Source organism: Euprymna scolopes, chromosome 20 (genome assembly GCF_053919585.1).
Source record: "Euprymna scolopes isolate OS-2025 chromosome 20, ASM5391958v1, whole genome shotgun sequence".
Classification (NCBI taxonomy): domain Eukaryota; kingdom Metazoa; phylum Mollusca; class Cephalopoda; order Sepiida; family Sepiolidae; genus Euprymna; species Euprymna scolopes.
The window spans coordinates 90867968-90893416 of NC_136501.1; the positions used below are offsets into that span (position 1 = coordinate 90867968).

General features: G+C 33.0%; 1 protein-coding gene across 12 annotated transcripts in view; it reads left to right on the top strand.

Moving 5' to 3' along the window:
* LOC145241644 (myosin light chain kinase, smooth muscle-like) overlaps positions 1-25449 on the top strand; it is a 224373-nt gene that overhangs the window by 104962 nt on the left and 93962 nt on the right. For 5 of the 12 annotated variants that reach the window (XM_080104777.1, XM_080104772.1, XM_080104778.1 and 2 more), the window contains exons 7-9: positions 4962-5180; positions 11533-11706; positions 22847-22990. In XM_080104777.1, coding sequence (XP_079960903.1) covers positions 4962-5180; positions 11533-11706; positions 22847-22990 — 537 coding nt within the window. The remainder of the gene's footprint in view (positions 1-4961; positions 5181-11532; positions 11707-22846; positions 22991-25449) is intronic. The other 7 variants (XM_080104782.1, XM_080104775.1, XM_080104779.1 and 4 more) reach the window with 3 other exon arrangements.

The following is a 25449-nucleotide window of genomic DNA, read 5'->3' on the forward strand; positions in this document are numbered from 1 at the left end:
GTGGAACTTTGGTAGGGTTTAATTATTTAATAGGACAGCTCAACAAGAACTTATTTACATTAGACTTGAAAACAAGTGCTATAGTCAGATGAGAAGCAGTCCCACAGTAGTTTTTCTACAGATGGATATTTCTAGGAAATAAACTTTGCTTGTGGAATTTTCGTTTATTATTTGGCACAGATAGAGGGGGGTGTGGTTGACAGTTGTAGCTAGACGATGTTTTTTTTTTTTTTTTTTTTTTTTTTTTTTTTTTTCTTTTTCTTTTGTGAATGTTTTACAGGGGATGGGGGGGGGGACATAGAAGTAAGAAGCGAAGACAATACAAAATCTAAATTAACCGAAACAAAATTGCTCTACTCAGGAAAGTTCAGCAGAACCGTTATTTTTTATTTATTTTTTTTTTTTTTGCACTTCATTTTATGATGATTTTTTTAATTTATTTGCTACAAAAAAAAAACGTTTTAAATATTTTGTTGCTTTTAACTGAAATGTCTTGTGCCTATTTTTTGCCGTGTCTGCTTTTTAGAATGATTGCTGCACACTTCAAGGCTGCTGCTTCCTATTCACCACAATACGTCTTAAATTCCATTGTCTTTTAATTTGATGCAACTCTTGTTTTTTTTTCTGGGGGGGGGGGTCTTTTTTACTTTTTTTTTTTTACATTCTAGAAGTGTTTTATGTATTAATGATATTAACAAGCAACACATTTTAATATTAAAAGAATAAAATCTAGCAAGAAGACCCAACGTTGCTCGGGATCAAAGGCGGAACACTATTATGTCTTTTTCCGCCATACTCATGGCATCATTTTTCTTTCTGCTTAATTTTTTCATTGCTTACCTCCTGTAAGTGTTAATATGTAATTAGCATATTAGCATATATTTGGTTATTTATTTTTATTTTTTTATGATAATTGCTTCAGACTTGGTATAAGAAGCTTTAGAAAAAAAAAATAGTATTTCGAGGTCAAAAACTAGTCTAAGATAAGGTTAGCTGGATAGATTGCAAGCCAGAAAACAATTATTCCCGTTTTCTCGGCAGCATCGGTCTTGGAATGTGAGGATTAATGGACAAAATAAGATAAGGAAAAGTTACAAAGCTATAATTATACAATTAAATTTTCAATTGCAATCATTATGTATTGGTGTTGTATTTTTATAATAGTCACCATATTGATATAAGTTCAAGGAGCAAACGTTTGCTTTATATATTCTGTAATGAGGTTGGTTACTAATGTAGTAATTAATGTAGGCTTTATCGCAAAGTGGTGTCACTGATATGATCTTTTTTTAATATAGATGATGGTTAAGTCTCTTCTGTAGAGTCGAATGATGAATCATTGAACTCTAAAAATAGACATGCCAGATCATGGTCATCATCTTAAAGAATACATATAACACAATAGAGAGGAACAGAGATTAGAGAAGCTATATGTACACACAGAATGTGAAATTCATAAGATTTTAGAGATGAGATATGGTTGGTTTGGCTAATACATTAGACAGACTTTATTACCTCTTAAGTAACCTATATACATTAGTATGTCTACGTATGATCATGTGGTAGTTAATAAAAACATAGAATGGATACATACATAATGCAAATTATCTATCCTCATCTCCAAAATTCAGAAACACAACCATATATTATTTGTTTAATATCTAACAAGCCCAGTATGTATTAATTAGTGTCAATAATTCAGTTATTAGTATATGTTTGATTATAATCATACAATTAAACTATCCATTGCAATCATTATGTATTGGTATCGTCTTTTAATAATAATCACCATATTGATATAAGTTCAAAAAGCAAACGTTTGTTTTAAACATTCTGTAATGTAATTGATTTGACTAATACGGTAATTAGTATAGCCAGGTTTTATCGCCTCTTAAGTAGCATGTATACAATAATCTGGCACCTCATCTGCGTGTGATCCATATATTAATAAAAGCATATGATGGATGATTTGATATTTTTTTTTTTTTTTTTTTTTTTTTTTTTACAGTGATCACCACTTATCAAGGCCCGGAAGCCACTCGGGGATAAGGGTTATTGCAAGTACATTACGTTAGTGAGGAGATTTGCTGAAATGTTTACTTAAGGGGGCGGTTCATTAGGAATTTGTTAACATTGGACTTGAAGACATCCAAGTTGTAGTCCGGAGGGAAGCAGGCAGACGGAACAGAGTTCCACAGGCGTGCAGTTCTAAGAAAGAAGCTTTGTTCATGGAATCTGCGTTTTGATTTAGGCACAGATATAGAGTGGGGGAAATTTTTCACAGTGGATTGAGCTAGACGGGTGTTTTTCGTGAAAGATTGGCGAGGGGGGACCAGAGATTGGAGTTCAGACGAGCATCTGCCATGGAAATAACGATAAAACAAGGACAGGCTCGCAACGTCTCTTCTGTGGGAGAGAGGTTGCAGGGTAGAGAAAAGGGCATCCCCCACTAAGCCACGAAGTCTATTTTGTACTCTGTCATGGGAGTCTGTTTTTATCAGCAATTGGAAAAAAAGTAAAAATTCATGTGGAAGCAGACTCTTCTGAAGGTTTTAACATATTGCAATAATGTGTGATCTATTTGCGTTAAGAAAGTATTGAATAGCTGATTTCTAGCAAAAAGGAATGTATGCTTTTATTTATTTTTTTTCTATGGAAATTGTTCCAAACAAAGAATGAATCCACTTAACGTAGGAAGCTTAAGAAATTCTACATCAAGGTCAAAAACTAACCAACAATTTGTTAAATGGATAGGTTATGAACAAGAAAGTTGAAATTTTTCTCTTTGTCAAAAACATCACTCATGGAATGGGAAGACTAAATGACAAGATAAGAGAAAGGATAGTTTCATTAACTTTTAAAAAAAAAACAAGATCGATAGCCATTAGTTGTGTGCTCTTGTGTAATGAATGAATGCGTTAATGTAGGATTGACATGAAATTCCTAAAGATAAACTAAAATGATCGAAAAATGGGCTGAAATGACTTAAATAAATAAAAAGTAAATGACTTAGAATGACTTTAATGAACTTAAGGATGACTTGAATGCTTAAAAAATAACTGGAATCCTTCAAAAACTACTTGAATGATCTGGAGAATGACTTGAATGGCTTTGAGACTGACTGGTTGTAAAGTGGGTGATCATTTTACATTAAATTAATACAGAAAAGTGATCCCCACTTTATATCACAAAGTTACTAACATGAAAAGCTTAAAAAGCTAAGGACAGCATCTATTAACAACAGATCTTTGATCTTAACCAAAAAGGCCAAGCACAAAAGTGTTACAGACCGACTGACGGAGTGATTTATAGAGTCGCTTGCACGCGACTAAAAATTATTATCCATTTCTGTGCAAAAAAAATCATTACACTTTTGCATTAAATAAATTGAAAGAAAAATTTTTATTGGCCATGCAAACAAGAAACAAACATTGTGCAGTAAATAACCTATTAAAAAAAAAAAATCTTTCAATTTTATCCAAGTAACCAAAGAATTCTGCCACCACAACCATTCACTCTTGGTTGGCTCAGAAGTTTCCGGGAGAATTCAGAATTAATGATGTGAGGACTGATTTTTTTTTTTTTTTTTTTAAATCTTGTATGAAGAGTAGAAATCCCATTGGGTGTGTTAGCAAAATGGCAGCCGACTCTCTCTCTCTCTCTCTGAGACGGTAAGTTTGGGAAAAGGAGTTATAAATAAAAAAAAACAGCCAAAATACTGTTAAAAAACCTGCCAAATATATGTCAGCCCATGTCACAGTAACATATATTGAGCGAGTTTCTAAACAGTATTTTGTCTGGTTTTTTATTTAGAACTCATTTTCCCAAACTTACCGCCTCAAAGAGAGAGTCGGCTGCCATTTTAAATTTTCCAATACATCGGTAAACACTATGTTTTTCGAGCTGAATAAACATGTTACATTAAATATAAACACTAAAACATATCCAGTTGGGAAGAAAAGTAACTTATCTTGCTTTTGATAACATTTATTTGTTCTATATTTGTTTTGTGACAACTTTTTCGAATCTGTGTGTACAGTAAAACAAACCCGAATATTCTTTGTTTCAAATGAAGAATAAAAGTGGAATAATAGTTACGTTTGCATTTTACGAACCATGCTATTGTTTTAGATGGAATTTTTAAGTTCAATTCAATTTTTGCAGTATCTTTTGTTTATTAAATTATTATATGAAAGTACAGAATAGCTAAGAACCCCCCCCCCCCGACTCCATATGATAAGAATGTATTTCTAAACAATGCTATTATTTATGTATGGTTTGTAAACTGATTAAGTACTGAAAAACGTTATAGAAGAAAAAAATAAGCAGACATTAATAGTTGCAGAAAGGTTTTGCTGACTACAAATGATCGCCCATGCATTTGACAGTCTTATGTTCCTTTATTCTTTGAATACAGTCAAAACTGTTAAAACAGTTGAGTTATCTCCCCTTGCCTATAGATGAGAAAGTTTGTTGGAAGTAATCTCCTCTTTATTGTTGTTAATCTCCCCTTGTCTGAGATACAGGGACGTCTGTTTGGACTGACCTGCTATTGTTTTTGAAGTGGGTTTTGAAGAAGTATATAACAAGAACAATTGGAAGAATTAAAGCCAAAACAAGGGAGCATTCATTATTTAGATTTAAAATCTTGTGTAGTATGTAGGCATTAGTAAGAATTAAAAATGAAACAATAGCTTAAAGTAACATAACATAATTAAAATTATTTTTAGATTCTATCAATTCATGCGACCGGTTAGTAGGCTGGCATGTTATTTTTGTTTATTGATCCCCCTCAAAAAAGTATTTTTTAATTCTTCGTTTGTGTCATGAGATTAATAAGGACAGACAATGCTAAAATAAGAAGAATGTGGTGATGTGGACTTGCTGCCATTTTACGCTTGTTTAAAAAAAATTTTTTTTTTATTTCCACTTGCATGCTTCCTCTTCCCTGTTATTTCCAGGTACGTCACCCATTGAGGTGTTTTGGGTTCACAACAACAATGATATTCCGCCCAAAGACCCCATCTTTGAGCAGGTCACGTATAGCCTAAACGATGGGCTTAGCTACATACACAAACTGCTTATCAGTGAAGTGTTACCAGAGGATGCTGGCGAGTACGTCTGTGAGGCGTACAATCATTGTGGGGATACGGATACATTCTGCAGATTGACCATTACAGGTAGGAAAATGAGTCCAAAGAATCTTTCTTTTAAGACGTTGGGGTTTACGGTGAGATTAACAATTTTTATCCAGAAGAAAGCAATTTGTATTTTGGAGATTTCTAAATGCTTATCTCCTCTTTAAAATCTGGAGCAGACTGTTATGCCTTTTAACTGGATTATCTCCCCTGTTCTCCCTAATACGTAACTTCTAAATTAAAGATGTAAAATACATGTTGGTATATGCGTTTTGCCTGTTCAAAAAACAGTCAACAATAAATACAAGAAATAAAGAGCAAGTTTACTGAGTGCATTTAAAGAAGAGACATCAGAAGGAAGAACGCTAAAGCATTTACATATTTACATATGATGAGAATAATGGAAATAGTATTTTATTTCTCTGTATTTACATATATAGTTATTTACAGTTATGAGTAATACAGAGTGTTTGTGTACACGAGAGTGTGTGTATATATCAACAAGCATGCATGAAGTAAAATGTATGCGTATGTATGTCTGATGTTTGTATGTGATCACAAGATGTTCATTAAAGTATACACTGAATGTTCATTGTGTATTTAAGAGTTCATTAAGGTATACACGTGTATTCTTTCTTAACTTGAAAAGGAAAACGCCCTGCTGAGGTGTGTGCGTAATGTGCGTGCCTCACATGGACGATGTGAATGAAAGAGTGAGAGATAGAGATAATGGAACAGGAAGTAGAGAATGACGCCTGTCGGACAAATCGGAATTCATGACAAGGGCAGATAACCAGTGCATAATTAAGTACTTGTGTGCGTATGTGCAACCTATATAATAGCATATCAGTTCGAAAAGCATCTGCTCATATGCAGTTGTGTCCATGGAGAATTGGAAATATACCATAAAACTGATATTTTTTTTAAATTTAAATTCGATTTGATAATTTTCCGTAATTTTTTTTATGGCGATATCTACTTTTGCTTGATATGCAAGTATATTTCGAATGAGTTTTTCTGTTATTTCATTTGATCTGCCATATATCATCTGTACATGACTATTGAGAAGCCATGTTTTTCTTGCATCTTAAATTCTCATAATTTGTCTGAATTATATATAAAAATGTTTAATTTCTCATCAGCATGGCTACCTGGTATTGCCCGGGAGCATAAATAAGAAAATAGGAGAATTAAAGTGTAATATTTTCCTTTTTTTTAAAAAAAAAAAAAAAAACTTGTCTCTCTTTATCCCTCCCACTCTCTCCTGCTCCATCCCCTCTTCCTATTCTCTTTCCTCCTTCTCTTCCCCTCCTCCCTCTCCTCCTCTCTATCAACCTCCTCCTCTCTCTCTCTATTAAAAGTACCATTTCATACTAAAGGAAATCAATTCCTCTAAATGTAATGTGAGAGAGATAGAGATAACTAATTTTGTTCTTGTTGAATTCCCCCCCCCCCCATCTCCAAAAAATGAATATTACAAAAAATAAAATGTTCATATTCTGAGGCAATGCTGAAAAGGAAGATCTCGGCTTTGTTGGTGTGTCTTGTATGGTTTTAGATTTTTAGATGGAGACATACACAAAGGCAGACAGATGCATCAAAGACAAGGCCATCAAGACTGACATTGACATCTGAATGAACTGCTCTCATCATTTATGTAGCTGTCTCAAATGACTATGGTCTGAAGTTTAAGGGAAGAAGCTATTTGAGTAAAAGACTTTACAGCGTCTACGGATTTCTGTAGTGTAAAGGATGGGATTTTACTGCTTCTCAGAATTGTCAGACATATTTACGTCGAGGGGGTACTAGTGCTTTGAGCTCATCAGAGCACTTTCCATTAAAATACTTGTAAAATAGGCACAAGAAATGTTACGTTTCAGTGATGGGACAGAGGTTGAACTTTGGTTGATAGTGCGCGACCTGTTAGGTTGGTGACTATTTTTTTTTTTTTTTTTATGAACCATGTCTAGGAGCGAGAGATTAGTGGCAGATGCATCAGCCCAGATGTGACAACAATATTCTATGCCTGGGTGAATACAGGGTACTCTCAGGTGTGAATAACCTTCTAGCTCGGTAGAGAGCGCCCACCTTCCTCAAAGCAGCATTCTATGAATTTCGTAGAGCTGGAACAGCTTGCCTGGTGAAAAGTCATTCAAAGATAGTTAACCAATGAAAGATGGCAAGGAAAATGGAACTTGGCAGTGAAACTCCCAGAATACTTTGATATTTCTACTGATCTTTACACAGTAAAGACCAGACCTTGGAATGAGGAATAGAATGTACCCTGGAAGGATAATTTTGCAATTGCAGAAGACAATGAGGATTAGAGATATGTTGATCTACTGATTGAATGCCAGGAAAAGGGATGGAATGTGGGATATTATCATTTGGCTGTGAAGTGCTCAAGGGTATGTTGAGTGAAAACTAATCTGCAACATCCATTGTTTTGTTGTTTGAACACAAAAGTAAAACAAAAACTTTAACTGATGAAAGATTGCATAGAAACTGGTTTGTTGCTGGTCAGGTTTAGCTTAGGTTGTTTGGTTCCTTGGGGAACATAGGGCTGCAACGACGCTCTTCCAATAGACCCGGTTCTGGCTGGTCCTCTTCAGTTCAGCCCATGTCATTCCGGCAGCCCTGGTCTCTGCCTGAATGCTTCTTTTCCATGTCTGCCTCTGGCAACCAATTTTACACTTGCTTTGCGAGTTCCACTCAAGGACCTGGCTGATGATATTGGATGCAGGCTTCCGCTATGTGTGGCCAGTCATTCCATTTTGCCTGTCTCGTATAGAGTTCTGATGTTCCAGGTCCCTGTCTTGGCCTTGGTCGTCAGAAGGGTTGCCAATGCACTGGCTTCCCAGAGGCTTTCATCTGCTCGTGTCATTAACTCTACTAGAGAGGACTCTTTCCGGACCAAGAAGTTCACATATGATGTCGTTGCAAGTTCTGTAACTTTCTTTTTTTTTTTTTTTTTTTTTTTAACAGAATTGGGTTATTGGCCCTATTCTAACCCCCAACCTGGAGGACCAGTGAGCGCTCTTAGTCTGATCTCTACCCTTCAACCTGTCTGGCTTGATTGACCCTACCAGGAGACGAATCTCCTGCCAGCATAGCTATCCGGATCCTAGAGACACGCAAGCCCCCTAACCATGCCAATGTTGCACTCACTACCAGATGGTAGGTGTAATATTTTGAAAGACACACCAATAGAGAGCTTGAATGCCTATGATTTATAACAGACATGCAAGAATCAGCAAAGAAAGCATCGCATTGGACTTTGTTGAAAAGAAATGAGTGTTGGACAGAGAAGTAGTTTCTGCCATTACCAATACAAACTCCTGATAGAGGAATCCCACCACTTCAGAAATGCACTGCAGGAGTTACGGCCAAAACTGAAGTGGTTCCTCCTGATGATCGTGCTACTGCATCTAATTGCAGAGCTGTTAGTTGCTGAGCACCGTGGGTTGTGTGTACAAATAAACTGGTGGAATGGGAAGTGACGGTGATCATCTTGTCTGGTGACACAATCTGACAACCTGGGTATCCCAAGTTCGAATCCAGTTTGTTCCACAAAACTTACTTTCACTTATGATGTTGGCAACCTTCATATGACCCCTCTTCTTCTAAATACCCGATACCTTCCTAGAAACAATTCTGACTAAAAAAATATTGAGGGAATCCAATGCTAATAATAGAATCTTTGAATTTATAAAATATAATGATCATGAATGGGTAGAATGTCATGAAACTTTTGATAATGATTATAGCGTTAGCTGAAAACATGGACACAAAATTATTGGTCAGTTCTGAGATTGTATACATCATTGAAAAGAAATAACTTTTTATTTTTTATTTGACTTAATTCTTTGCTTGACTTTTCCTATTTTTAAGTTTAATGTTTCAAATAAGATTTGGAGGTAAGGTATTATCCACCCCTTTGATATGATGGCTTCAATGTTATCCAAAAGTGCTAAGAGAGATGGTCAATTCTACCATAATGCTCATGACAAAACAAAACTTTACTTTTTTCTGTTTTTTTTTTCTTTGATAACTTATTTTTTTGCTTGATCTTTTTTCTTATTTTTAAATTTAATTTTTCAAAGAATTTTTTTACTCCATCTTTTCCTCCGTTATTTTTTTCAATGAATTTTATCAAACTAATGGTAAAAAGAGCCATCTTGAAAAAATATGTTGAAGCAAGATTTTTATTATTTATTTTTTCGTTTTTTAAATGTTTCAATTTTGAGCTGCTTTGCATGTCTGCATTAATTCCCCATTTGCTAATAATTTTTGTTGAGATTCTTTTGTGTTTAATGTACACTTTTTGTTTTTGTTTTGTTTTTTTAACTTTTTTCTGCAATTTTTGAGCTAAGAAATTTTTACTTATATTAATTACAATTGAACTGTTATTTATTTATTTATTTTTGTTTTTTATTGTAAGATAATTGAAGAGGCTTTCGGATATACAAATTTTATATGTTCAAACTATTTATCAAACAATAATGTGTTAATTTAACAAGAGCAGGTCTTTGGAAATAGTCCACTCCACTATGAAGGATATAAAGCTACTATTATAGTCCTGTAAACGTAAGCTGCAATTTTGTTTCGGTATCTATTTAGACTTATCGGAAAGCATCGGTTTGAAAGTTGAGGTTAAATAGAGGAGAACTACCAAAAATAGACAAGAAGATGATTTTTTTTTATAAATCTGGTGAAAAGTAATTCAAGGATACAGTCAACAAATGACTACCTTGATCTTTCCCCAGCCGAGACCAGACCTTGTATTGTATTGTTGAATGAGTAAAAGAAGGTTGGAATTATGTTAAAGCTGACTGTACCTTTGGAGGATAATTTTACAATTGTAGGAGACAGGAGCTGTTGCTGCTCAAGAATATGTTGAGCAAAAGCTAATCAACATATTGCCTTATTCGTTGTCTTGTTGTTTGAATACAGAAGAAAACAAAAAGTGATGAAAGATTGCATAGAAAATGGTTTGTTTCAAATATACATCAGACGGTAGGTGTAATATTTTGAAAGGCTTAAATAGAGAGCTTGAATGCTTACTTGTTACTATCAAGTACCTAAGGTCTTTCTGTACACGGATTTATCAGGACAATCTGACATAAGGATACTTTTTGCCTACAAGTAAACTCTGACTGAATATTCATAATCACGGCCCAAATAAGATGTCAGTATGGCTTGCCCACACTGGTTTTTATATGGAACTAGCAGGGTTGCCTAGGTATTTGGAGATGTGTGTTGAGCAAAAAAAAAAGTGGTAGTAGGTAGGCAGGCTCGAACCCGTACAGCGAAGGAGGCAAAGAATGTGAAAAAAAACAAAAAAAAACCCTGACATTTTTGCTGTTACGCCCATCACCAAACTGGAAGTGACGTAGGTTTAAATTAAGGCTAGACAATCGAAAAGAGGGGATGACTTTCAAAAATATTGGCGAAAAAAGCGACCCCTCCCTGTAGAAAAGTTCTTAGTTTAAGGTGAAGGAATTAATGTTTTTGACCAATTTTTCGATATTTGTCGCCCGAAGAATCGTGCTTCAAAACGATACCAATCTCGTGAAAATCCGTCGCCTCTGTCGAAAGTTTTAGGCAGACATACATACAGATAGGTGAAATTTAGATTATAGATGGTGCATCTTCTCCAAGTGATGTTACCTTAAGTAACAGCAAAAAACTAGATAGTCCACCAGACAAGATGAATTCTTGTCCTTGAATTCAGTAAAACCAATAGACCACAAGAAAGGTATACTATATAACATATTTAACTGGTCAATTGGTGAGAGTGAAAGTTGTTGACTTTTTTACAAACTGAACATTTGAGATGTAAAGAAAAACTTTAATGAAGTATTCAAATATCTATGTATCTCATATAGGGATCAAGTGTTAGTCCTAAAGGAACAGGGGAGGGGGGCTTTGATTCCTGAGAAATTCCACGGAAGTAAGATGAAACAGAAGTTATTGAGAACTTGAATAGAACTAGACACTATTCACAGGTCTTTAGTCTCTCTGTAAAAAGGTTTGTCAGAAGTCCTGAGATGAGGATACTTCGCATGAGAAGTAAACCCTGACCAAATATTTTTAAAAAAATGGTGTTCTCTCTCCTCAAGCCATCCAGTACTTGGAACTCTGTTGAACACCTACCATAAAAATAACAATAGACTAGCAATGTCTCTTCTGTGAAAAATATCCTCCACTAGATTGTGAAGTTGATTTTGTATTGTATGGTATTGTGCGCCTACAGATGAGAAGTTCTTGAAAAAAAACTCTATTCATGGAAGTGTCTTGTGTTGTTTACCAAATTTTGCTTGTGACATATGCTTATTTTTCTGGAATTTTCTTAATTTTTTTTTTTTTTTTTTTTTTTTTTGTGTGTGTGCAGGTGATAAGCAAGATTGCAATGACGAAACTGGTGAACGATCGAAGGCTCCAGAAATTGTGTCTGTTACCCCCAGTGACCTCTCGGTCAAATCAGGAGAAGCTGCAATGTTTACTGTTAACCATACAGGTGATACAGAGGTTAAATGGTACCGAGGACGTAGAGAAGTTGAACCAGGTAGCATTTTCAGCTTTTAAGTTATATGATTTCATTTTTTTTTTTTTTTTTTTTTTTTTAACTAACAAAATCAATTTTGTGAAATTTCTGTGTGATGATTAGAGCTTATGACAACAGCATATTCTTTTCAGTGTTTTGGCTTTCGAATATATATCCAACACAGACAACCGAGAACCACATCACTCTATATAACAGCATATGATATCAATGGATACACACTCGAGAGTCAAAACAATTAAAAGAATATGCTGTTGTCAAAGCCCTAGTTATGATCAATGGACCAATCTATCTGTTCAAGCGTTTAATTATGGAATCAATAATGGAAGTTGAAATTCTGCTAGATCAATTTTGTTTATTTGTATTTGATTTATTTGGATCGCTGTCCTCATCTTCGATAATATTCTCATGACATGCATGTCTTGTTGAACTCTGGGAATCTTTAGGTCAGACTTGTGAATCTGTATGAGATTTTGAACAACCCTTTATTTAATCCACAGGGTTGGATCATTCTCGTATCGATCAACCATGATCGGATATAATTAAGTAATTTTTAATTATATTCTTTGTATTGCCTGTACTGATGGTTGACCGTTCAAGGTTCAGAAGCTTGTCCTTTAGGATTAATTAATATTCATTCGTTGCATCACAGATCTATGTGTCCTGACGATAACACCCATGATTAAAACGGTAGTTTGAATAATACAAATTATCAATTATGTCAGAAATTCCAAAACGTCTGGGTTTTATTTATTTATTTTTATTTGTTTATTTTTTATTTGTTTTTTGTTTCTAATGTTCTTTCTAACATAATTTCATTTTTTTTTTTTTTTTTTTTAAATTGTGCGAATACTTTCAAAATTTTTTTTATTATTTTTATTACTATTCTTATGTTGGATGTTATTCTCAATGTAACCTCTTACCTATTTTATGTATGTCTCATTAAACTCGGGGATCTTTAAGTCAGACTTGTTAATCTGTATAGGATTTCAAACATCCCTTTATTACAAACTAGCAGACCACATGGCATTGCCAACTCATAAGATACTCTTAAATATGATATTTTAATTCATGCAAATTACATATTTATTACTATTGACGCACTTCCCTATCAATTATTATATTGAATCTAATATACAGTAGTAATTTCAAAACTATAAAAAAAAAAATGTAATTTGGGTGCCATCAGCTAGAATCAAAATCAAAACCTACAACTCTCCACCCTCATTCCTTAGCCGTTGACGCACACCCATATGCATATATATATAAATTCACCTGTCATCCCTTTTTAAAAAGATGGAATCGTCCGATCGTCAAAGACAAGATTCAATCAAGAAATGATGACTGGACGTTCCATAGAGTTTTATAATTATATAGATAATGCAAATTATCAATTCTCATGTCAAAAAATTCCCAAACATTCAGGTTTTATTATTTTTTGTTTAAATGATCGAATCTTGGATGTTATTCACACAAGTTGATGGAAAAAGGAAACTTGTGGGAGGAAGTATAAATTTTAGACGGAGAGAAAAACGGTAGAGAGTAAAACATCTCAAAGAAGCAGAGCATATGTTAGACGATAATGGCCACCTAATCCGATGCTGCATCGAATTTAATACAATATGGGAACAATTAAATCGTAATAGTAAATTAGAACACCATTAAAAAAATAAATTAATTAAACAAACTACTTTTAAAACCCTATTGTTATTGGTGATAGTTGTTTGTAAAACGTGACTTAAACGAAAAAAAAAAAAAAAATTTCTTGTTTCTGCTTTGAGTGTTGAAAGCTGTTAAATGGTTGTCTTGTTTAAATTATCTCCCTTGTGTAGGCTTTCTTGATTGTCTCCCTTGTTTTTATATTCTGCAGGTGTGTCTTGTAACAATGTTTCCTTCTGATTCTTGTTCAGAATTTATCCCTATATTAAATAATAAAGAAAAGTCTGTATTATATATATATATATATATATATATATATATATATATATATATATATATAGTCTTTTGAAGTACTTAACACGATGAAGTGAAAATATCATCTTCCAAAAATCACCTGAATTGATAAAGTAGTTTTATTTTCATAAAGAAAATCATTTTTAAGCGATTACTGAGAATTTGTATGCATTACAATAATAAATCTAGTAAGTATGAATTATTATTGAGTTTGTTTCTTGGTATATTTTTTTCAATATGGCGTCGTAGATACTCATAAAATTTTATTCTTATTTAAAAATAAAACTACTTGATCAATTTACATAATTTTGGAATATATATTCATTTCGTCTTGGATACGTATATCATACTGATTTTTTTTTTTTTTAATAGTGGAGAATTCTGGATAAGAACAAATTTTTGTCTTGATTATTTCCCTTGTTTTTGCTTTTTCGATTACCTCCCTTGTTTTTATATCCTGTAGATGTTGTTTTTTTTTTTTTTTTTTTTTTTGTAACAATGTCTGCCTGTAACATTTTCTTTCTTACATGGTTTTATGAAAGTAGGTATTTGCCTATCATATTCGTGTTCCTAAACATTTTTAAAAATTGCCATTTTTAATATTAAAAAATATACATCCCTCCTCCAATAAGTACATAATAATGCATGCAAGCCTAGAATTTTTGGTGTGATTGAACTTTCTTGACTGGAGCAATTTTATTCTTTATTATAATCATGTTCGCATTGAGTGACTGTATAAGGGACAAACTCCCAGCAAAAAATAACGTTTTTCATGAAACTTTATTTCCACTGATAAGTTATTTTTCAAAACCTTCATTATAGTCTTCTAACCTAAACCTAACTTTAGTCACTCGGATTTGAGATGAGTAATGAAATAATTTTGTTAATTGCTTTAAATAACCCAAAAATGGAAGCTCGTTCTACATTAAATTTATATACAAAACTGATTCTTCACACTAAATTCTAAAATGATTTTTATTTTGTTAGTTTTGATTTCTGACATTTTTTTTTTTTATATATATAGACTTCACATATGATAGAATGATAGGATCTCAAATTTTTTTTTTTTTTTTTTTTTTTGCGGGGTGAGGTGGGGGGGCTGCAGCGTGGGCTTATTCTACAAATTTACCAAAAACAAATCATTTTTGTCATTACAACCGTTTATATTTTTTTTATTTATAAGATAAAAAAAAATAACGCAACATGATAGTTAATATGTAATACAAAAACCCAAATCGACCAAAATAAAATTGTTCCAGTAAAAGAATATTCAAAAAAAAATTTTTCTTCTCATTTGACTCGTACATTTTTCATTAAATTTTAACCATTAAAGCATGATTTTTTTTTTTATTAGTTTTATTTATTTATTTTTTATTTATTTATTTATTTTTTTTTTTTTTTTGACAAAGTATAGAATAAGAACCCTGGAAGCCGTGAGGCTTGAACAGAACACGTATCAATCAACACTAGTTGACTGCCAGCGCGCGTCATTTTTAAATAAACATACACAACCTGAGTTGATTTATTCGTTGATTTTAAATATTAAGGAAAAATTTAAAGAAAAGTTGGGAGGGGGGGGCTATATTTATGTAGGCTTCTGGGGTTCTTATTCTTTACTTTGTCCTTTTTTTTAATAAAAAAAAAAAATTGAGTTGATGTCATGGCGCATAGTAAAATCAGAGAGGGAAGTCACTCTTTTGTTTAATGTTTTTGTGAAAACTTTTCACTTGACTTTAAATCCAATATGGACAAGGATGTTGCAGATTGGACAAATACGTTTGTTGCTTTGAGCTTTTATTAAAGCTAGATTTGAGTATTTTTAAAAGTTAGCAACCTTTTTTTTTTTTTTACATAGGAGTCACCACTTATCAAGGCCTGGAAGCCACTCCAGCATAAGGGCTATTGAGTGTACAATAATCAATGAGATAATATCATAATAATCGTTAGTAATAGAAATTTGTTAGATTGGATTACTTAAGAGAGCGATGATAACATATTTTGAAGTACTTAACATTATTCTGTCATGGTAATTCTGACATCCCTAAGTTAAAATGGTTAAAGTCTCACTGGTTCATTCTTTTGGCATCTGACTTCACGTATGCGTTCTCAGTTGCTTTTTAAAATTCTTTTTCTTCAGCATTTTGTTTATTGGTTTTTGTCACCTGAAGATGATTTGATGAAGAATCAGAAATGTTAGTGATACAGATGGAACATAAATTGTTTTGATTTTTACACAAAGATCATTAGAAAAAAAATTTTTAAATAAAAAAGGTACAATTAAACTTGTAATGGGTTTTGATCAAAATTCGAATTAAGATTCTAAACATAAGGCTTAGTAGGATTGTATCTTGATTTTAATATTTGTTAGAGCACATGAAAGTGGTATAAAACTGTTCTGTTTGCAGAATTTTACGCATCCTGGGATGATTATTTTTAACCTTTCACTGCAGTTTATAAATTTCAATTACCTATTAATTAGATAACTTGATTATAATTATTTAAAGTAATATTACTTTATCCAAGATGTTTTATGTCATACCAGAAAGTATTCTAAAATTCCCCTATGGAATGTTATGTAGAATTCACTCGGTTATAACTATATTTATTCACGGTGAACTGTTTAAAGTGTCTACAACTAATATATTATTCATCCCTTTGATTCAGTAATTTACCTTTATCAGGGAACGTAATAATAGCCAGTTTTTCATCAATACTAAGAAAACAGGTAATGCATTGTATAGAGAGTAAAGCTTTTTTTTTTTAAAGATATTTTATTTCAGAACTGGCATTTCATTAGTTTCATTTATCAAGGCCCGGAAGCCACTCAGGGATAAGGGTTATTGCAAGTTAGTATGTTTAGATAATGAGATTTCACAACTTTTATCCACGTTATTAATAGGGCTGTGATAACAGAATATTCTTTTCATTGTTTGGACTCTTGAGCATATATGCGTTTCTTTTTTGTTTTTTGTTTTTTACATGGTGGTCACCACTTATCAAGGCCCGGAAGCCACTCAGGGATAAGGGTTATTGCAAGTACACTACGTTAGTGTGGAGATTTAATGAAGTGTTTACTTAAGGGGGTGGTTCATTAGGAAGTTGTTTACATTGGACTTGAAGACATCCGGTTTGTAGTCAGGTGGGAAGCAGGCAGACGGAACAGAGTTCCACAGGCGTGCAGTTCTAAGAAAAAAGCTTTGTTCATGGAATCTACGTTTTGATTTAGGCACAGATAAAGAGTGGGGAAAATTTTTCACAGTGGATTCAGCTAGACGGGTGTTTTTCGTGAAAGATTGGCGAGGGGGGGACCAGAGATTGGAGTTCAGACGAGCACCTGCCATGGAAATAACAATAAAACAAAGATAGGCTCGCAACATCTCTTCTGTGGGAGAGAGGTTGCAGGGAAGAGAAAAGGGCATCCCCCACTAAGCCACGAAGTCTATTTTGTACTCTGTCAAGGCAGGATAGGCTGTTTTTAGCAGCTCCTGCCCAGATATGGCAGCAGTATTCCATCCTTGGACGTACTTGGCTTTTATATAGATAGAAATATCTTATATGTTTTTAGATAGACTGATGTGGTTCTCGGTTGATTAACTGAGTGTAACTGTGTTGGATATATACTCGAGAGTCAAAAGAATGAAAAGAATATGCTGTTGTCACAGCCCTAGTTATTAAAGTATGTTATCAAATGGAATGTGGGATAATATTTGGTCACATGTGAAATTCAAGGAAGGATTGTTTTAACAGGTGATGTAGGAAATTCGGTGAATTATTAAAAGTAACATTTTTGCTTTGTTGTTTAGGAAAAAAAAGTTTTGTGTAAATTGATTGGAAAACAGAAGATGGACTTTTGATTTTGACGAACTAAAGAGGATGCATCCATTGGAGATAGATGTGTATAAGAACAAGATTATGAAAATAGCAATAAAAGTTAGCTTTATTAAATTTCCTTATGGAATGTTATGAATAAGTCACTAGGTGTTATTTGAATTCATCGGACTGTTCTCATCTTGAGTGTGATTTTCACAGCGAATTACTTAGGACCTCTATCCAATCATAGCTGATAGAACAAGAGCATGCTAACCCCCCCCCCCCCCGTGAAGTAAATAAAGGCTTGAAATTCCGTCCAAATTCCCAATTTCGTCAGAAATATTCCTGAGTTTGATAAGATACACCTGAGGTTACATCGATCGAAACGTGAAAATCACACTCAAGATGAGAACGGTAGCCCAAATGAATAACCATCCTCATTTTAAAAATTCAGAACCATCAAGTATCATATTTATCCATAGTGAACAGTTTGAAAGGTGTACAAGTACGACATAACTCATTCCTTTGATTCAGTAATTTATCTTTATAAAAGAACATAATAGCCAGTTGAAGAAGCTTATCAGAGATCACTATTATGTAGTATATTTCTCTTACTGGCCTTGCGCAAAATATAGTAGGTAATCTAGTTTGCGGTTAAAAGGGACAAACTTTTTCTCTACAATTTAAATCAAATTTATTCAACAGTTTCATCGATGCAATATACAGTCTGAAAAAAGTTATGAACGCAAGAATAAAAGGCAATGTCTTTTATATACTTTTTACTTTTTATCGTCTCTGTTTCATCTAGTGGTTACTATAGAAATAAGCTTTTCATGAAGAGGATACAAGTAGACATTTGCTAAGTTTTCAAGGTTTTATTTTGGAGGGAATTGACTTGGGAGAGAAAGACTAGTGTTGTCCTAGTTAATTATTTAGTTAACTTTAATTTTTAACTTAATTGAAACGAGTGATGTACATGGACATCAAAGTAACAAATTAAGTTACAAAGTCTTCAACATTATTGGCGGTGTCTCATTCACATGGCTTCCATGGAGAAACTGATCTGAAAACCTTTGTTTCTTCTAGCTTAAAAAAACGTGACCTCCTTCGTCATATCACTCTGTTTAGTCTATGACGTTTGAACTACTGTCCGCTGCCTCAACTTTACATCACTCATCTTTGGGAATGATTCTGTTTTGCAGATCTAAGTTATTATTGTGCACTCAGTGTGAACCTTGTTAAAATTCACACTAGCTAACTTAATTGCCATTACTGTAAGGTCCTGAATTTGTAACATGTACTATAGAAATGGGATGGCGTCCATGAGTTTCATATCATCTCCCAATGCAATTGCAAGAGGTGATAAGAGAGATATACAATTTGCCCTACTTTTCAGTCAAGTCCTGGCAAGAGACATGCAAGGTAATATGTCATCTTGTCAATACAATGTTCCAAGTATGACTATTTGCAAAAGGCGTGAAACGACCTTGGGCAGGAATGAAAATAACAGCGCATGCACCAAGTGTTCGAATTACCCAGCGTATCACTACGTGAGTGAGAACATGCCAGTGTTCTTCCTAAACTGCATACGAATCACTACGCAAGTGATTACATGCAAATGCATAAGAAAATAGTTCTTAATCAATATAACTGCAATATTAAGGATGAATACGGTAATGATTTTGTGAATAAAGTTATTTAAATAAATTGATAAATTTATACTCTTTAGACCCTTCAAGGCATACCCGGTGTTTATTGGAAATCAACAAGTGCTGTTCCAAGCCTTAAATTTTTTTATTATTTTATAAATACTTATGATTATAAAAAGTAAAATCCCGTTTTTCCTTTTTATTGATGTCAAGCATGGTATTCTCCAGTAGTACACCTAGATGATATATGGCTGTGAAAAAGAAAATAGCAAGAAACTTATTATAAAATACTTACTTGGCATGGAAAAAATATCATTCGCTAAAATTTATGGAAATTAATCCAGTAGTTTTGTTTTTATTAAATAAATTGAACTCCACTGAATATCATCGCCATTATCATGGTATTCAAAAGATGATTTTTTTTTCATGTTTGACCTCATTTTAAATCCTATTTTAAATGATTTCGCTCTCAAAAAGTTAAAATTATCTCCCTTGACTTTCATGATAATGCTGATGCAATAAAGATAAAACTACTGGATTAATTTCAATAAATGTCGGTGAACTGTATTTTTCTTTCTATTTTCTTTTAGCAATCATATTTGCTGTAGATGTACCACTTGAGAAGTACCTCCAGCATGACATAGACTTCTAGATAATGTAGTGCCACCTTTGATCAAAATCAAATGTCTTAATTCAAGTGCTGCAGTTAATGTAGTTTCTGAATACATAAAATCCTTTCTAACCTAAAAACCTTTGATTTGTGAATTTATTTTATAATCATTGAACACGGAAACATAGAATGTGCATGATAAAATAAACCGTGCTTGTGTAGACTGATGACCTTTTAAAGCAACACATTTCAGGTGAAACCATTATATACTTACATGCCATGTCAAAATTAGTATAAAATCCAAAAATGACAAAAAAATGATCCAGTAGTACATGTACTAGATGTATTTTTAACAAAAAAATCCACAATTATGTTCTTTTTTAAAAATGGCAGACTCTTCATTTAAGTCAATTAAACTCAAGGGAGGTAAGTCAATTTTCCATACTGAATTGGTCGCATAACTTTCCTACATTAAAACATATGAAAAAACTTGATAATTTGATAAATTCTATTTTTACTTGTAATTATTTTTCTACTGGATCATTTAATATAATTTTTAGAATTTCGGCTTATTTCGCCATGGCATGTATGTACATAATGTTTTCACCTGAAATAAGTTGGATCAGCAGTCTTAACAAGCACAAAATATTTAAAGAAAAAATAAATAAATAAATAACAAAAAACTGTCTCAAGGGCAGACAACTCCACACTTCTGTAACAGGAGTTATTTCCCTTGACTAGCACCTTATAGTGTCTATCTCCCAAATCCTATTAAAACTTATTTCCTTCCCACAGTGGGAAGATTAACTCAAGTTTGAGAAAGTGAAGTTTAAAGCCACTGTTGTAGAGGAAAAGCAATCTGGCCAGGCAAAAATTGGTTAGAAAGCTTCGATACTCAGCCTTAGACGATTAGCAATAAACTAACCCCATCTCCAAGGGTGAGAAGGTAAAGCCTGGGAAAGTAGCCTTCTTAAAAATGTATAAAACCATACCTCAGTTCGACAGGTAAGTGTACATCAGTATACCCAAGACTTTGACTGTCTGGTTTTAGTATGAAATAAACATTTGGAAACTCTGAGAAACATTCATTATATATATATATACATATATATATATATATATATATACACACTAGCAAAAGTATCCGTCGTTGATTGGGTTCAAAAACAGCCTACAGAAAATGGACTCTAATTTATGAAAGTATGATAGGAAGGGTTGTAAAGAGATAGCTTTGAATTCAAAACCAAAGCAAAATATGATGAAAGTAAAAATAAAATAGATAAACCCCATAATTTATTATACCATACCTATTCACACTGAAACACTTATCACAATATTCTGTGGATCTATATAAAAAAACCTTGTTAAACTTTGTGACATATTTCCATTCTATGGAGGTCAGGCGCGAACGAACACCCCATAATTTTATTATACCATATTTCCTCAAACTGAAACATAATTATCAAAGTATACTTACGCAGATAGATATGAAAAGTCTTTATTAAAGTTTGTGCCTATTTCCATTCTATGGAGGCCAGCCACGAACGCAGACCCCACAATTTTAATATACCATCCTTATTTAAGTTAAAACATACTTATCAAAGTATTATGTACATGTATATCAAAAACACTTGTAAACGTTTTTTTTTTTAAATTTTTAAATTTTTTATTTCCATACTTTGTGGACCAGGTGTGTACGCAGACCCCACAATTTTAATGAATCATTATGCCAGATCAAACATACGCATTCCTGTGTCTCGATATATCTATCATTATATGTGATCAGTTTTCTATAATAGTCAACCATATAGGAGCCTGTTCGTGACCAGAAACACACACACAGACGTTCAGCTTTATATTATATATATATATATATATATATATATATATATATATATATATATATAAAAATATATATATATATATATATATATATATATATATATATATAAAAATCTAGTTTTTGACTTCCGGTTCGTTGACTGTCATGGCTCTTGTGGGCTGTAACGTTGTTTGGCTGTGGAATTTATTATATATAATCTCTCACATTCTGAAAATCATATATATATATATATGAATGATGCAATGCGTGTTCTGTTTCGAGACTTTTTTTTTTTGTATGGGCACTTTTATTGATAGTACACACATGAAACTCTAGTCCCCTTCGAAGTAATCTCCTCCGGCTGCAATGCCTTTGTTGTACCGTTCCAACAACCTCTGGATGGCCTCATGGAAGTCCTCTTGTGTGAGCATGTCAATGACCCTTATCATAGCCTCTTTCATCTCAAGTGTCTCATAACGACAGTCTCTAAGGTTTTCCTTGAGTTTAGGAAACAACCAAAAGTCACAGGGAGCAAATTCTGAACAGTAGGGAGGGTGAGAAACCGTCTTGATGCTCATCTTCGTGAAATATTTTGTGACAAGGATGGAGTTGTGGACTGGTGCATTCCAACAAACTTTGCTCAAATCTTCTGCATCTTCAGTTCCTCGCAAATTGTGTGTACAGTTCCCACACTGACATCAAACTGTACATTTATTGTCTCTATAGACACATGACGGTCTTTATTCATGAAATTCTTTATTTGGCCAATCAACTCTGATGTTCTGCCTTCCTTACTCCTCCCACCACTCATCATTCCTTACAGACTCCCTGCCTTCCTTGAATCTCTTATGCCACTCCAAAACTGATGTTCAATTCATGCAACAATCCAAAAGCAGTGTAAAGGATTTCATACATTTCTGTGGTATTTTTTCCAAGTTTAAAACAATTTTAATATCGTTCTTTTAACGTGCCCTCACGTCCAGATTGCATTTTTGAAATTCACCAGCTGTGACGACCAGGCTTTAGTAGGGTGTATTCCGATTCCTACTGTAGCTGTTCATTTGAACGTGAAATCATAAAAATTGGCCAGTCGTCTCATAAGATGTATAGCAATAACATACTGAATTTTCAAGAGTATTCGACAATTTGAAATGCCTGTACAAAAAAAAAAATGCCTGGAAACTTATTGAAGGCACTTCGTAGATAGATAGAAAGATATAGATAGCTTGCACACACGAGAGAAGGTTGTTAATCTGTTGTTTTTCTTTCCGGTTATATTTCATCTTCTCTCCTTTTTAGATGATCGTCTTATAATAGACAATAAAAGTGGCGTTGGTCACTTTACAATCCAGAACGCATTACCCACGGACCAGGGAGTCTATAATGTCATTGTCACCAACAAGTGGGGTAATGACAGTATGCTTGTCAGGTTGCATGTGGAAGGTAAGCATGATCTACCCTGTCTTACTCTGTCTTAAACTAGGTGTACCTACGCGGCGTTATCCAGGAGTCTTTTTACTTTCATTTTTTTTTTTTTATTAAATTTAAAAAATTTGTTTTCACATATGATTTCAAAAGTTTAATTTCAGTGTCATTCTACCATTTGGTCGTAAAATTATGAATTCAACCAGATTGCTTATAAAAGTTATAGAACTATAACTGATTTTGTGATGTTAGTGTGTTTTTAATCTTTATTCATAACATTATTGGATGTAAATATCTCTCAAAACTTTAAATACTTTAATGCAAAAACCAAAAATTAATTTCTATTCAATAATTAAAATGTTTTCAGATTTCAAAGGGTCTCTATTTTTTTTTGGTCCCCCCGATTTATCAGAGAGGGACCTATCTTTTCAGTGGCATCCGTGCGTCCGTCTGTGCGTCTGGACGATTGCCAAATAACTATCCATTAGTTTTTCCTGAAATTTTGCCACAAATTGTATTTCATGTAATAGATGTGCACAGTAAAAAAAAAAATTTTTTCCAAAATTCCCGTTGCGTTCCTAAAGGCTCAAGAGGTCAAAAGTGCCCCAAAATGGCCAAAAATGACATGTTTTACCCATAACTTTATATCTATTTGATTTTTCTGAAACTTGACCAAAATGTGGAGCCCATTGTTCTTAATATAAATTAACCTAGTATGGGTGACCCTAGCAAAATTCTGGTTCACGTCCCTGGGGACATTCAGTGCTTTTGTGGCTCTTTTTTTATTTTTTTTCAACTATTTATAAATAGATTAAAATAGCTAACTTGTTTACAAAGAAATGGAAATGCATTCGGGTAGATTCAGTTTTGTAATAAAATCGAGTTTTAGGAATAAATATTAAAAATAACGTAATTATAGTTTCATCAAAAATTTGGTTGAATAATTAATTTAATGACCAAATGATGTCAAAAATGGAATTTAACTGTCAAATTATTTTTTAAAAATAATTTGATAAAAATAAAGCATGAAAAAAATTAAAGAAAATATGAAAAAAAAACTTCTGATAGGAACAGCTAGTTTTTAATTTTGTTTTTATCCATTGTAATTTTTTTTTTTTTTTTTTTTCGCAAACTTTTTTTTCCTCTGTACTTTTAAGATCATTAGAAAATATGGAAAACTTAGGCATAAAAAATATGATTTCTTGAAAGAAAATAATTTCACTTATTTTGTGTTTCTTGGATTAAAGAAGATATTTATGTTTTGATGCACCACAGTAGCTTATAAAAAAATTTAGGTTCTCGTCCAGAATTCCTTCTATATTAAAAAAAAAAAAGAAAAAATCTGTATGATGTACGTACTTGTGATGGTAAAAAATTATTGTATACCAAAAATTAAGTAAATTGATCAAGTAATTTTGTTTTCATAAATAAAATAATTTTGAAGCAATTAATAGCAATGTGTAGACATTACAACATAAATTTCACGAATTATTGTGGAGTTATCTCCCTTTGGATTTTGAGATTGCTTTCAAAATGGTGAAGCAAGACAGTACCTCTTCAGTTACTCATAAAATTTTTTTTTTTTTTATTTACAGTAAAACTCCTTGATTAATTTACATGATTTTTGGAAGATATTTTCCTTCTGTTATAAGTATATACATGATATAGTTTTTTTGTTTTTTTTAATGCAGGGGCAATTTAGTGCTAGAACTGAAATCTATAAATATAAAAGCGAAAATGTATGTATGTACGTTCGCTTTTCCTCGATGTCCGCAAAAGGCTTCTTTCAAACAAGCGCTTGCTCGCTTCACAACTTTTTAAAACTTTTTATATCATCTATAAATTGTAATATCTACGAATTATCCACAGAGCTCGCCTCTCTATTTAATTTTATTCACTTTCAAACCTTAATTATTCCACATTTCCCGCATCGGCACGCATTACGTTCGCTTTTCTGTATAAAAAAAAGCGAAACTCGACTCTAATCACAGGCCGAAAGCCAGTTTGTTCAATGTCGACTTCGTCATATCGAGACGAGGGAGCGGGTTTTTAAAAACAAACAAACCCATTTATTCAAAACTGTCCTGCACAAAATAACTGCTGAATACCTATCGCCGTCACGTCAATCAAAAACGCGCACCTGTTTTATTTTAAAACACTTTACTATTTTCCAACTGCGCGTCCTCAACGCTTCGGCTTTTTTTCACATACCCCGAAAAACACCCGGGCAACGCCGGGTACCCCTCGCTAGTTTATAATAAATTCTGTTGGTGTATGTCAAATTAAAATAGCATTTGTGACTTTGGCTTGTAATGAAAAGATTAAAATATAAAAATATGATCTTTTTGAAATGAAATAATTGGTCCTTCTCATTGTTATAACTGGATGTAATATGACTGTTAGACAGTAAATAGCAAGAAATCTTTATAATCTACATACTTGTCAGGGATAATAAATACTGTTCACCAAAATTTACA